The 13,222-nt window shown below is 50.1% G+C and overlaps 6 protein-coding genes across 6 annotated transcripts; 4 read left to right on the top strand and 2 right to left on the bottom strand.

Annotated features, from left to right (window-relative positions):
* Window positions 1–429: 429 nt before the first annotated feature.
* Window positions 430–1,348, top strand: BO88DRAFT_485612 (uncharacterized protein; the record flags this gene model as incomplete). The annotated part of the gene is made up of 1 exon (XM_025712359.1): window positions 430–1,348. Exon 1 carries the CDS (start codon window positions 593–595, stop codon window positions 1,346–1,348), a length of 756 nt encoding a protein of 251 aa, XP_025565914.1. The 5' UTR covers window positions 430–592.
* Window positions 1,349–1,524: 176 nt separating this feature from the next.
* On the bottom strand, window positions 1,525–3,773 carry BO88DRAFT_402386 (folic acid synthesis protein). Its single transcript, XM_025706091.1, has 4 exons — window positions 3,691–3,773; window positions 3,136–3,640; window positions 2,878–3,086; window positions 1,525–2,824 (listed from the first exon to the last, which is right to left on the bottom strand). The coding sequence occupies exons 2-4, from the start codon at window positions 3,331–3,333 to the stop codon at window positions 1,837–1,839; spliced, it is 1,395 nt and encodes a 464-aa protein (XP_025565913.1). The 5' UTR covers window positions 3,334–3,640; window positions 3,691–3,773; the 3' UTR covers window positions 1,525–1,836.
* A 389-nt stretch (window positions 3,774–4,162) lies between these two features.
* Window positions 4,163–5,820, top strand: BO88DRAFT_402385 (nitronate monooxygenase). The gene is made up of 4 exons (XM_025706090.1): window positions 4,163–4,345; window positions 4,438–4,699; window positions 4,767–5,268; window positions 5,317–5,820. Exons 1-4 carry the CDS (start codon window positions 4,333–4,335, stop codon window positions 5,605–5,607), a joined length of 1,068 nt encoding a protein of 355 aa, XP_025565912.1. The 5' UTR covers window positions 4,163–4,332; the 3' UTR covers window positions 5,608–5,820.
* Window positions 5,821–6,667: 847 nt separating this feature from the next.
* BO88DRAFT_402384 (uncharacterized protein) lies at window positions 6,668–7,332 on the top strand. Its single transcript, XM_025706089.1, has one exon. The coding sequence runs from the start codon at window positions 6,778–6,780 to the stop codon at window positions 7,228–7,230; it is 453 nt and encodes a 150-aa protein (XP_025565911.1). The 5' UTR covers window positions 6,668–6,777; the 3' UTR covers window positions 7,231–7,332.
* A 290-nt stretch (window positions 7,333–7,622) lies between these two features.
* On the bottom strand, window positions 7,623–9,174 carry BO88DRAFT_382745 (cytochrome P450; the record flags this gene model as incomplete). Its single annotated transcript, XM_025704640.1, has 2 exons — window positions 7,623–8,166; window positions 8,225–9,174. The coding sequence occupies 2 exons, from the start codon at window positions 9,172–9,174 to the stop codon at window positions 7,647–7,649; spliced, it is 1,470 nt and encodes a 489-aa protein (XP_025565910.1). The 3' UTR covers window positions 7,623–7,646.
* A 459-nt stretch (window positions 9,175–9,633) lies between these two features.
* Window positions 9,634–11,462, top strand: BO88DRAFT_485607 (GABA permease; the record flags this gene model as incomplete). The annotated part of the gene is made up of 5 exons (XM_025712358.1): window positions 9,634–9,712; window positions 9,777–9,837; window positions 9,890–10,122; window positions 10,178–11,020; window positions 11,080–11,462. The coding sequence occupies 5 exons, from the start codon at window positions 9,634–9,636 to the stop codon at window positions 11,460–11,462; spliced, it is 1,599 nt and encodes a 532-aa protein (XP_025565909.1).
* Between the last annotated feature and the right edge of the window lie 1,760 nt (window positions 11,463–13,222).

The following is a 13,222-nucleotide window of genomic DNA, read 5'->3' as shown; positions in this document are numbered from 1 at the left end:
GACCCTTGTTAGCCAGCTTTCTCCTCGATCTCCTTCATCTGTGGCGTTTCTGTCTCCGTCTTCTATTCCCCTGATTAGTACCCTCATGAACAGAACTTTTCGTCAACATGGCTGGCGCAGTGCTCTCCATTCGCTTAGACCGGCTCTGTGCGTCAGGTTCCGTTGCTGAATTAACGGTTCAGGTCGGTATCACTCGCATCCATGCTGCTCTTCTGCGTTAGTAGAAATCTTCAATTGCCTTCCACTGAACATGTTTGGCTGCTTTGAATCCTTGTATATTCGTCGTTGAACTTAGTAGGTTACAAGTCTAGAACTGAATTAGTGAATGAAAAGCCAACTCCATTACTTCAGCATGCATGCAATAAGTATGTTGTTTACATCGAAAGTCTTCCGCGGTATACAGCACAGGCGCACTTTCCCTAGCCTCTCCTTCCATCTACATTCAACCAATGCCTTCATATATAACCTTTTCATCTCGAAGATGCCCACCAGTTCTCATCCCTCTTCTCCGCCTCATAACCCTAATATCCATACCTACCGCCCACCCTAAACACCTTCATTCTTAATCCTCACCCACCCCATCTGAACCATCATGTCCAGCCAAATCCCCCTCAACACCGAAACACGAACCACCTTCTACACCGGAAGAAGGACCCCTATCCAAACCGAAGTCCCCCTCCGACCAGAAACATCTCCTCCCCCTCCTCCTCCATCACCAGATTCTCCCACCACCTACCCCAAGCCGAGAGCCCCCTACCCATCCTGGAAAATCAGCCACGTCTGGTTCCACCTCCCCCCAGGCGCCCAAGACTTCCACGACAACACCTGGCCACCATACCGCCACGGGCTCTGGATCGAGCACGGCCCCGCAGGCCGCGGCCACCTGCACCACGTCGTGGGCAATTCTTCAGACCGGGAAGGCCTAATCTACGCCGTCAAACACTTCAAGCACCCTATCACTAACGAACCCACGTACGAGGGCGAGACCGTTATCGGCTATCTCAGCCCAGAACGCTATCCGGATCTCAAGCAGGCGTTCTTGACATGTCAGCCTCCGTTGCAGCAGAAGAAGTACAACAGGCGGACGGATGTCACGGAACCGTTTGGGATTACCGAGGATGGTCAGACGGTGTTTTATAGCCAGTATAGGCTGGAGAACTTCATGTTTCCGCCGTTGAAGCTGGATCGGTACTTTGTTAAGTTGCAGTTGTTGGAGAAGGTTAGGGAGATGAAGTTGAGTAGGAGCCAGGCCGGGGATTATGTCGTTCTTAGTGGGTTTTTTCCGGCTGAGGAGTGGGATGAGCCAGAGGAGTTGGGGGTGGGTTCTGCTGGGGAGGGGAGTGGGTGATGGTTTGGTGGGTTATATAGGTCTCTGATGTGTTTGGTTCAGTTTCGGTTGGCTTGGTGATCTATCTTTGCTTGTGGGTGATGCTTTTGTTGGGTTGGTTAAGTTATACCTGTCACTCGCTATTTGCTGTTTTGCTTCGTTGGATAACACTCCCCTTCAGAATTTGCTTTGCTTTGCTCATAGCGTAGCTAGGATAAATTGCTGAACAGATATTCTTTCATCTATTCACTTACCCCCCATGGCTTTCAGTATAGATGTGGATGTTACCTGACTGTGTACTCATCATCACAGGATAATTAACTCAATCCTGCCAATAACTATCTACAATCAATGTTAACTGGGGTTGAACCCTTCCCAACGCCCAAACAAGCTGGGAAACCGATACGCCAGTCCCGTCCCCCCTATACACAATATATCTTTATCCCATCCACAATCCTATAGTTGAATATACAAATCCACAAAACTCCCCATTTTTCACATCCACCCCATCAAACCACCCCCCTATAAATCGCATCCGCCACCCTTCCAACCTGCCACATCTCCTTAAAATCATGCACCCTAACAATATCCGCACCCCCCGCAACACTCGCCGTCACCGTCGCCGCCGTCCCCCAAGTCCTATCCTTGGCCTCCTTGACCCCTGTCAACCTGCCCACGAACCTCTTCCGACTCGGTCCCATCAACCACGGGAAATACTCCAGTCCCTCAATCCCCGTCCTCAACTTGTTCAACTCCCTCAAGATAGTCAAATCATGAGGTTCATTCTTCGCGAACCCTAACCCGGGATCTAATATCATCCTCCACCGTCTAATCCCCGCTGCTTCTGCAGCGGCGACCCGTTCGAGGAGTTCATTGCCTACGTCTTGGATGATTCCGTTGGGGTAGTCGGTTAACTTTGTCATCGTGGAGGGAGTGCCGCGCATGTGCATCAATATGACTGATTTTCCGGTCCTCGCCATGGTAGGCAGCATTTCGGGGTCGAGGAGACCCGCTGAGACGTCGTTGATGATGTCCGCGCCGGCGGCGCAGGCTTCTTCGGCGACGCGGGCCCGGTACGTGTCAATGCTGATGGCGATGTGGGCGGCCTCTGGGATGGTGGTTCGGATGTGTCTGATGGCGGGGATCACTCGAGATAGTTCTTCGGATTCGCTGACGGGCGTGGACCCCGGGCGGGTGCTTTCGCCGCCGATGTCGATTATGGTGGCGCCGGAGCGGATCATGTTGTGCACGGTTGTGGTTAGGGTGCTTAGGTCGGTGGGGGAGTGCGTGCCGCCGTCGGAGAAGGAGTCGGGGGTTAGGTTCAGGATGGCCATTATGTGGGTTGGGCGGGACGGGTTGGTGCTGTGGATTGGGGGGAAGAGGGGTGATATGGGGGTTGTTGGGTGGGGGGTGGGAGATGGAGGTGGGAGGGTTTTAAGGTGGTTGAGGTAGCTTTGGGAGTGGCCTAGGAAGGGGGGGCGTTCGTGCGGGATTAGTCTGTTGGTGGTTAGTGGTGATTGGGAATAGGGAGGGGAAGGGGGAGAACGTACTGGCAGAGGGGTCGGAGGACAAAGTCGCGCTCGAGCATCAGTTTGTGCGGAATGTCAAGACGCTCGTGCGTGAAGATTTGCTCGTCGTACAGGAGGATGTCCAGGTCGATTGAGCGTGGGCCTTTGTCGATGAGCTTCTTCCGGCCGAGGCCTAGCTCGATGGCTTGCAGGGTGTCCAGCAGTTCCATGGGAGATAGACTGGTTTCGACCTGTGAGAGGTTAGAGTTTGATGTGTTGAAAATGGGGGGTGGGACGTACCTCGCACACTCCGTTGATGAAGGGATCCTGGTCGAGGACGTACATCGGAGCTGTCTCGAAGAGGGAGCTCGTCCGCTTGATTCGGATGTTGGCGCGCTCCAATTCGCGGCAAGCAGCCTCGATCATATCAATGCGGTCTCCGACATTGCTGCCAAAGGCAATGAATGCCCGATGGGTGGAGGGATGTACTCGATCCATGCTGGGGTTGAATAGATATGCTCGGCTGGTTGTAAGCTTGCGAGTGTGACACAGGGGCTTTAGGATCTCATGGCGGGATCTCCTTGCATTGATGCCGCTCAATGTGCCTCTGTTGAGGCGATTGATGTCCAATGGCTCTGGTAGTGAGTTAGTCCAGCTCTAGATACTACGCATGTGAGGTTTGTGATCCAGATCCTAACTACAAATTCATTGTCGTCAAGGATAGGACTGTCACCATGATGGACATAACAAGTACGTGTTGTACCAATTCAATCTAGAAGGTGCCATACCAGATATAGACAGATTTCTATAGAAGGTTAGATGTGATACCCCTAATCTTATCAATGAAAGACCTGCCTTGCTACCAAACTGCCAAATGATCTGCTAAGAATTGATCCGCCTCTACATGGTTGAGAATGCAGCAGGCTTGTGCTGGGGAACCGACAAGCGCGGACAGCTGATGTCAAGGCGACAGCATTGCTATGCCAGGTCACCGTTGGCCTGGGTCTCATACTTTCTGCAGCAGCCACGGAGCTCAGAAACGAAGTGCAGAGGCGAGATCTACAGCGAATCCGGAATGAAAATACGTCATGCGCGGGCCGTGCTACTCCCGTCACCTGACTCCGGCTGTGACAGCCTGAGGCGTGAACAACACTGTTTACTAGCCACACTTCACCAGCCACCACGACTAATCATAGGCTAACTGAATAGGCAAAGTGTGGTAACCCCGCAACGGGAATCAGGTGGTTCGGCTGGAAACTCGGGGTAGTCAGCCGTCAATAGCCTGGTCCATCACACGCCCTGGACCGAGGCTCGTGCTGGTTACTCTTTGTCCTCGGCTCCTCCAGCCTGCACACTCACTACCTTATAACTGTACTTGGATACCCTGGGTCTCCGCATCCCTTTTTAACTTGCTAACTGACATATTACTACCTTGAACCTATTTTTTGGTCTCCGATCCACCTGTCATCCATTTACCCCCTCTTCAGATCCTCGAAAATGGCTTCTCCGCGTGAGTTCCTCGCCACCGCCTCTTCATATGCACTATGCAATGCGCCGGAATCTTCGGGGATCTTGAATGCTAATGCCATCCTGCTCTTGTAGAAAAAATCCGTACTACTCTTACTGATCTACTCAAGATCAACCACCCCGTCTTCCTGGCTGGTATGAACGTGGCCGCCGGCCCTAAGTTGGCCGCCGCGGTCACCAACGCCGGTGGTCTGGGAGTTATTGGAGGTGTCGGATACACCCCCGACATGCTCCGTGAGCAGATTGCTGAGCTCAAGAGCTTCCTGAATGACAAGAACGCTCCCTTTGGTGTTGATCTGCTGCTCCCCCAGGTCGGTGGAAGCGCCCGCAAGACCAAGTGAGATACCCATGTGATTGTATGACAAACGGAAACCCGAGATGCTAATGCGCTTTCCGTTGCTTAGCTACGACTACACCAAGGGCAAGCTTAACGAACTTGTCGACATCATTATCGAAAGTGGCGCTAAGCTCTTCGTCTCTGCCGTCGGTGTTCCCCCCAAAGCTGTCGTGGACAGACTCCATGCTGCAGGCATCCTGTACATGAACATGATCGGTCACCCCAAGCACGTCCAGAAATCCCTCGATGCCGGCGCGGATATCATTTGTGCTCAGGGTGGTGAAGGTGGTGGTCACACTGGCAATGTTCCCACTACGATCCTCATTCCTACCGTGGCCAAGCTGTGCCAGGGCAAGAAGAGTCCCTTGACTGGTCTGCCCGTGCAGGTGGTTGCTGCCGGTGGCTTGTACAATGGCAACTCGGTGGCTGCTGCCTTGATGCTTGGCGCTTCGGCCGTGTGGGTTGGTACTCGCTTCATCCTGGCTGATGAGGCTGGTGCTCCCAAGGCTCACCAGGAGGCTGTCCGTACCGCTGGCTTCGACGACACAATCCGCACTATTATCTTCACGGTAAGTTCAACGAAACACTACACCTGATTCATTTTCTAACTTCTTTAGGGCCGCCCGCTCCGGGTCCGTAACAACGAATACATCAAGAACTGGGAGGAGAACCGCCAAGACGAGATCAAGAAGCTCACTTCCCAGGGTATTATCCCGGCCGAGCACGACATGGAGAACCTTCCCGATGATGTTGACGACGAAACCCTTGAGAACGCTCGCCCCTTCCTGATGGGCAAGGTTGCTGCTGTTGTAAACGAGAAGAAGCCTGCCAAGGCTATTGTTGATGAGCTTGTGGACGATGCTGCTGCTCTGTTGCAGAAGGGCAACAAGATGTTGGCCAAGTTGTAAACTTCTCTCATTCCAGATACCATTTGCATGCATATTGTCAGTGCCAGTTTAAGACAGTTGAACTGTTCATGATTCCATCCATTCATACTTCTACCGAATACCAGTGAAGCTGTTTTGGCAATGCTTGCTTTTTAACCTAGCTATACAAGAAGAACTAAAATTCAATTACTTCACACTCCTATAGCCAATGGACATCAATAAAATCTATACCACCAAGAAAAACGCGGATAGCACTGCATCTCATTATTTTCAGATAGACACTATGCCTTCTGTCCCAATTATACTGGCCCCTCGCATCATCCCATGAAGGCTGTTATTCTCTCAATATCTACACGTAACCGATGTCTGCAACTGCATCAAACTCCCAGTAACACCGACGATCTTGACGTCCATCGCCCTAGACGGAAACACAAGGCAAGGGAGTATCCACCACATAATTGCCTGTGCCACCCTCAAGTAAGGCTGAATGTACAAAGTATGATCCCGATGTTGCACAAGTGTTTATATGCAAGATCGTAAAAATAACCTAGTCGGGCCGGCATTGCAGCTCGGGGTAGAACCGGTATGTGGTTTATAGACCGCGGGTAGATTCGGGCTATGTATGGGACATTGTCAGGGTTTAGACTTGCCCGTGGAGATCTGGTATGTGAGATAAGATTGCTTGTTACACAGGCAAGGAATGGGCGTTGGAATGTCTCTTTACTAGAAGTAGAAGCTATAATGAAGTCGATCTAAGCTCATCTCAACAATTGGGCTATCGAGGCCGTCATGTGGGGAGAGCGGGTCTCACCCTTCCTACCACTAACTTGACAGACCCGACACTCTTTGGAACTACTGCATACTATTGTTTTGTTCCACCTCCACATCTACCAGTGGAAATTCCTCCTTAAGGTACCACCCTGCAGGAAGCAGACTATGTGGTTCGGAAACCCAAGGAAACCTGGTATGACAGCCGCTTCCAAGATCCACCTTGGAATGCAAATGGCACGAAAAGTATATACGTCGCCACTACCGGTAGGTCAGAGAATTAGGTCATTCGAAATTAATTAAGGTCAATTCAGACACTCTATTTATATCTCGACCTCTGTCCATCCCTCATTGTACCTCCTATGCCAACAGATTGTCATCTATACTACATCCACTTGCAAAGCTCAAGAACAGACAGATACAATGAGCGGCATCAACCAATCGGACAAAATCCCCTCTACTGGAAAGCCTGCACTTTTCAAACTGCCAGAAAAAGGCGACTACAGCTTGGGTGCTGAACCGCCTTCTGCATCCAACCGTCTGACATACAATACCGATGATGCTTCTACCCTAGAGCGGTTCAAAATCCGCGAGCTCTGCGAAGGCTGGCCTCTTCACCGCGATGCCTGCGAATGGTCTGATCTGAGGGAGATTTTCGATCCCAAGGCCTTCATAAATATCAGCTGGCAGCAAAACTATCGAGACAAGGCCATTGATACTTGGGCTGAAGGGTGGGCTAAGGGTGAATTCATTTGCCATCGGGTCCTGGGTCACGCCGTCGATATCAAGGGTGATCGTGCCATCGATAAAATGAAGTGTACGATTTCCTGGCGTTTTGCGGATGAGAATGGTGTTGAATGGGATTGTGACTGGTAATTCTCCCCTGTCTCAGATATGAGTCTACTAACATGGATGGTTTTAGTGACTGTCGCTTTGGATATTTTTTGAAGAAGCAGCCGCAGGGCTGGAAAATCCTCTGCAATCATCCTATTTATGAGAAGGATAAATGTGTACCAGTGGACCCTACTCGACCACCACATATTGACCATGAGTCTCTAGCTAAGGAGCCCAAAGGCTACCGGTTTCTGGCCTATGGTATGCGCCGGCTAGGCTATCCGATTAAGCAGAATCTGCCCCAGTTGTTCGGCAAAGAGCGGGACATGGTATACAAGGAAATGGCGGAGTGGCTGGATGGTAAGGATATTGATTTCTCTAAAGATGACTTTTGAAGTGTCTATTCTGCGCGGCATCTCATTCAGGCTTTCTCAAACACACGTCTCTAGTTAGCTGTTTCACTCTTGGTGAGTGTATGTCGCTTCACTGGCGAACTTTATCAAAATCTCATGCCCTTTGACTTTGGAATTGAACCATTCTTTTATCTCAATCCGGTCTTCCACGATCGACGCTCCACGCAGCACATCTTCTTTGACCACGGTGAAAATAGCCATGGTGACTTCATACATTGCCAACGACTGGGCAATGCAGGCTCTAGTTCCTTTTCCAAACGCAAAGAATGCCGTGAGCATTTCGTCGTCCGCGTTATCCCAACGCTCAGGAAGGAAACGATGCGGCTCAGGGAACACGCTGCTATCTTGATGCAGCTGATAGGCCGCAACGCCAACACTCGTACCAGCCGGGAAATAGTAGTCACGATACTTCCAGCCCCCAGTCGGAACGGCACGGGGCAGGCGAATTGGATTGGCCCAAGAAAGACGTAGGCCTTCTCGGACGACGCCGCGCAGGTACGCGCACGCGGTTGGATCCTCGTCGTTTTCAATGCTCTTCATGACCGCCTGTCTGAGACGATCATAACTACAGGAAAGCCCAGTCAGTGACATTGGGGTACAACTCTGGCCTTGTTGCTACTCACACTTCTGGGTGTTTTGCAAGATACCACAAGATCGTCGCGGTGTTCATCCCCGTGGAATCAGTTCCTGCAAAACAGACATCTTTGACTTCAATCTGAGACTGTGCTATGGTCGACTTCTCCAACAAACGGCTCTGATAGCTTCCACTTTTTGGTATCGCTGTCTGGACAAGCCTTCTAGCGTACTGGTCGATCAGTCCGTGCGACTGCTCCACATTCTTGGTCGTGCTCCAGCGCTCAATGACCTCGGTGACAAAACCACCGATTTTCCCCGGCACGATATTGAAATAGGCACCTACTCCGACGAAGGAATCCACAAACGGCGATGCCGACATTGACTCTGAATTCTCCGTGATGGCGCCGTACCTCTCGTGGAACAGATACGTGCTTACAGCATCGATTGCCATGGCACGTGTTACATTAAGCACGTTTACTGGTCTACCAGTGCGTGCTTCAGCCTGCAGTCTTTTCGCGAAGTCGTCGAAGATCTCGCGTAAGGCTTCTTGAGAGTTGCGAATTGACGCCGTAGAGAAAAGAGGGGCGACAGCTTTCGCTCGTGTTGCTCGCTCAGGCAACGTCAGACTGGAGAATATGGTCGTGTGTCCGTCGATGTCGAACTTGGAATATACTGGTGTCTTGGGGAAACCACCGCGAGCAACGTAGATTGGCTCCAGCGCATCTTTATCGGCGATGTCAACGTCATTGGGAGCGACTCGTAATACCGGGCCGTATTTGCGATGCAAATCATATACTACTGTACATTCGTCGCCGATGTATGTGTGGTATGCTAACCATAGCGAAGTGCAGGCTGCGAGCTTAGGACCAGGCACCGATGATAGAGGATGGAGGTAGATGCGATAGAAGCATCTGCAGAATATGGCGCTAGAAATTGCGAGGACCGCCAATAATAGCGGTTGGGCTATGAGCCCTTGTAAGTTCTCGATGTAAGCCATTGCGGGTGTCAAAAGCGATCTCGAATCATGTGGGCGCTGATTGTCATTGACTGGTTATATAGCAAGGGACTAGGTACGTACCCCGCTAGTTAGTTCATCACAATCGGAGTCACTAGCAGCTGAGTCATACTCCGACCGCGCTGCTGGCTCAATCAAACGAAAACTGCAGGTCGAAAGCATGTCGGAGGGTCCGAAAAAGCAATAAAGTTACTCCTTTGATAGGCCCAATGCCCCTTGCTGAAGATGCGCGTCCTGCCAATGGCGGTTCTCCAACTCGGTATGTCACCGGTCGATCCGCTGATAAGCACCACTTGGCAAGCTGAGCTGCAGAGCCAGCCGACCGACACGGTACATAATCGTCAAGAGCTTATCATGCTGTCCCGGCTGGATATATAGCAGATATGTCGTCAATCTGATCGGCCTCAAGACCCTTGATGCGCAGTCACCACCATCGGCATCATGTCTGTGGAGCCCAAAGATGTCTTCGGCCATGGCACCGAAGAAGACCTCACGCTTGAGCACTTGGGCTATCAACAAGGTAAGACAGTATTCCTGGTGGAGTCTCGAATCGGAAGTATATTGACTAACGTTCATAACTCCAGAATTCAAACGGTCGTTCGGCCTCTTGGATATGATAGGCTTCAGTTTTAGTATCGTTACCTGGTAGTCCACACCGATCCTACCATGTCGAACGGCTGACTAACATGTACGATAGCTGGAGTGCGCTCAGTGGTGTATTCATCATCGGAGTAGATGCCGGTGGCCCACCGGTTATGCTCTTCGGATGGTTGGGCGTGTGTGTAATCACCTTTGCGGTTGCCCTATCCATGGCAGAATGGTGCTCAAGGTGGCCCGTGGCCGGGGGGCAGTATTCATGGGTCTTTCTGCTAGCACCGCCAAAGATCGCTCGAGAGATGTCGTACATAACGGGGTGGTTCATGCTAATGGGTAAGCCATGGTATATCTCCAGACTATTTGTGTCACGATGCTCAGTCGAGGACAGGTATTCTCGCCATGGGCTCTGCGAACAACTCGTTCGCAGCCAACTTCATCCTCGGACAAGCAAACCTGGTATATCCCGGATATGTAATCGAGCGGTGGCATACTGTCTTGGTCACTTATGCATGCGCAATCTGGGCTCTTCTGGTCAATATGTTCTTGCCTCACCTGCTCAACCGTCTATCCCGGGCCATCCTGCTGTGGAACGTTTGCTCGTTCATCATCATCGTCGTAGTTCTACTAGCAACCAACAAAAACAAACAAGATGCCGCATTCGTATTTCAGGATTTCCAGAATATAACCGGCTTCGGATCCGCCATGGCAACAATGGTCGGAATCCTTCAAAGCTTCTTCGGCATGTGCTGTTACGATACTCCAAGCCACATGACCGAAGAAATGACACATGCCTCGCGAGATGCGCCCAAAGCCATGGTCATGTCCGTTGGTATGGGCGCTGTTACGGGGTTCATTTTTCTCTTGGCGCTCTGCTTCTGCATCGGCGACATTGATGCTACTGCAAACTCCTCTACGGGCGTCCCTGTGTTGCAGATCTTCTACGACTCAACCCAAAGCAAAGTCGCGGCCTGCTTTATGACCAGTATGATGACGGTAATCATGATGGTAGCCTCGGTGAGTCTTGTTGCGGAGGGCTCCCGAGCACTATTTGCATTCGCACGGGACCGGGGAATGCCTTTCTCTGGGATTTTATCCCGGGTGGAGAAGAGGAGAAAGATCCCGATATATGCGATATTGTTCACCGTTGTGGTGCAAATGGCTTTCAACTCGATCTACTTCGGCACCGTCACTGGGTTTAATACGGTTGTGTCTATTGCGACCACGGGGTTCTGTAAGACGTTCCCATAAAACCTGGACATATGAATATAGCTGACAGTGTCACTATCATAGACGTCTCCTACGCACTAGTTCTTCTTGCTCGCCTCCTCGGATATTTCTTTGGCCATGACATCGCCCCCGTCGACGGTCCTTACTCTTTCCCGTTGCCCATATCGCTCAGTCTACACAGCCTGGGATTCCTGTTTCTATTCTTTGCATTTATTACCTTCAACTTTCCTTCAGATGCACCAGTCACTCCGGATTCGATGAACTACACCAGTGCGGCGATCGGACTGATCGCATTGCTGAGCATTTTCACGTGGTTCACTACAGCTCGGAAGCAGTTCAAGGGACCGGCTGATGTGCAGGGTTTGGTTGTAGATGGAGTGGAGCAGGTGGGAGAGGTAGGGGAGAGGGGTGCTAGTTGTTCGGAGAAGGGAAAGTCAGATACTTGATGGACTTTTCCATGTCACATTATTCGGTATATATTGTATGCATATGATGTGAATGAATACTAGTGCTGAACAGAGTGTTGGATGTTCTGACAAGCGTAGATCCATTAACCATTCCGTGGCATGTAAATGAAGATTTAAGCTTATACTTGATCCGGGTCAACTTAATCACCAATGGCTGATTTCTGACAATCACCTACGTAATGACACACTTGTCATTTGTCCCCGTTACTACTAATATGTTAACAATCACTCACCTAGTACAGCGCGATAGCTACCCTTCTCATGATAGTACGCTTATAGTTTACCGCAGATCACGGAAAGATGCCGAAGATGATGATGCTAAATATATATCCATTCAGCAGCAGTAGCAGCAGCACAACGCAATGTTCCGAACATTGGAAGCAATTGAACCTTCACAATACTACTAACTAAGCACCCACTAGGTAATACTTCCAAAATGCACATCCTAGTCCTACACGACAATAACCTACTACAAAGAAAAATCTACACTTCCGCTCCTCAAAGCATAATCCCAAAACCACTCCGTAGACCAAGAACATAACCCCCCTCCCCACGTCATCCCTCTCTCCCTTGGCGCCTCACCTAAGTGAGCTAATTAACCAATCTCCGAACCCACATTTTCAACGCCCCAGCGTTCTAAGGCGAATAGCCACAACATTTTACCTACAAGCAGTCTAGTGCCACAGTTGTAAGTCACTCAGTCAAACAGGCACCCGTATTCAAACCATTACTCAGTAATAGTATATATCTAGCAAGTAAGCTAGTTCCTAAGTAGTTAGCTAGTGAGGCATGTCTGTACCTGCATATCCTTATCCAGAAAGAGTCTAGGTATTTTGTGGTTAGTACGTATCTCCAACCGCCCCAGAGGATAGTAGTTGTGGATGGTGGAAACTGGAAGATATTGACGGGCGGGAAAAAGAAAAGAAAAAGCCTCAAGGACAAGTTTATCCAATCTGATTTGATCTTTACCGCGGAGTTCGTATAGAAATCAAATCTCTGACTCACTAATCCTCAGTAGCGAACTACAATCTAGCCCACTTCAGAACGGAAGAAAAATGAGGAAAAGAAGAATGGAATAGTTTTAGCTATGGCTTCGGCTCGGCAAAAACCCCCGCTTAGTAACTGTCTACAGTTATAACTAAATAATTGAATGGTTGGTTGGCTGGTCCTTGGCACCTACTATTCTGCTCCATACGAAGCATCCTATAAAGCCCACGGTAGGCATAAAATGGTAATGCTCGGCAGACTCGGGAAACCGACCCGATAGTATTAAGTTAGAGCTGAATCGGGACTGGTGAGACTTGCGTTGGGATTGGCGGGTCGAACCGTCCCATCCATTCATCCATTCATTCATTGATTAGTCAGTAGTAAGTAGTATGGAAGGGGAAAATGAAAATTTTTTCTATCGAGGGCACTAGAACGGGTTATCCGACGCGTAGTTTTAGAAAGTTCGTTCGGGGTTGGGAGACGCGTTCGGTACCGTTCTTTTTTGTGTGTTCTTGTATGAATTTGGATTGATAATTAATAATTAGTTATTTGGGTTAGGGGGATTATGTGCATTTATGTATAAATAAAAATCTTAATGTAGGTATCTCGATATCAATGAGGAAGGAAAGACTCTTCCGTGTCTCAGCTTGATAGGGAGGGGCATATGCGATTGTCTGCGTTGGTGGCTGGGCACGCAGGTACATGCCTACTTTGGTACTGTCTACTACAAGCACGCGACGACGGGAAAACGT

Source organism: Aspergillus vadensis (assembly GCF_003184925.1).
Source record: "Aspergillus vadensis CBS 113365 unplaced genomic scaffold BO88scaffold_4, whole genome shotgun sequence".
In the NCBI taxonomy this organism is placed as follows: domain Eukaryota; kingdom Fungi; phylum Ascomycota; class Eurotiomycetes; order Eurotiales; family Aspergillaceae; genus Aspergillus; species Aspergillus vadensis.
Note: the sequence above shows the minus strand (reverse complement) of the source record. Positions and strands in the feature narration are given on the sequence as shown.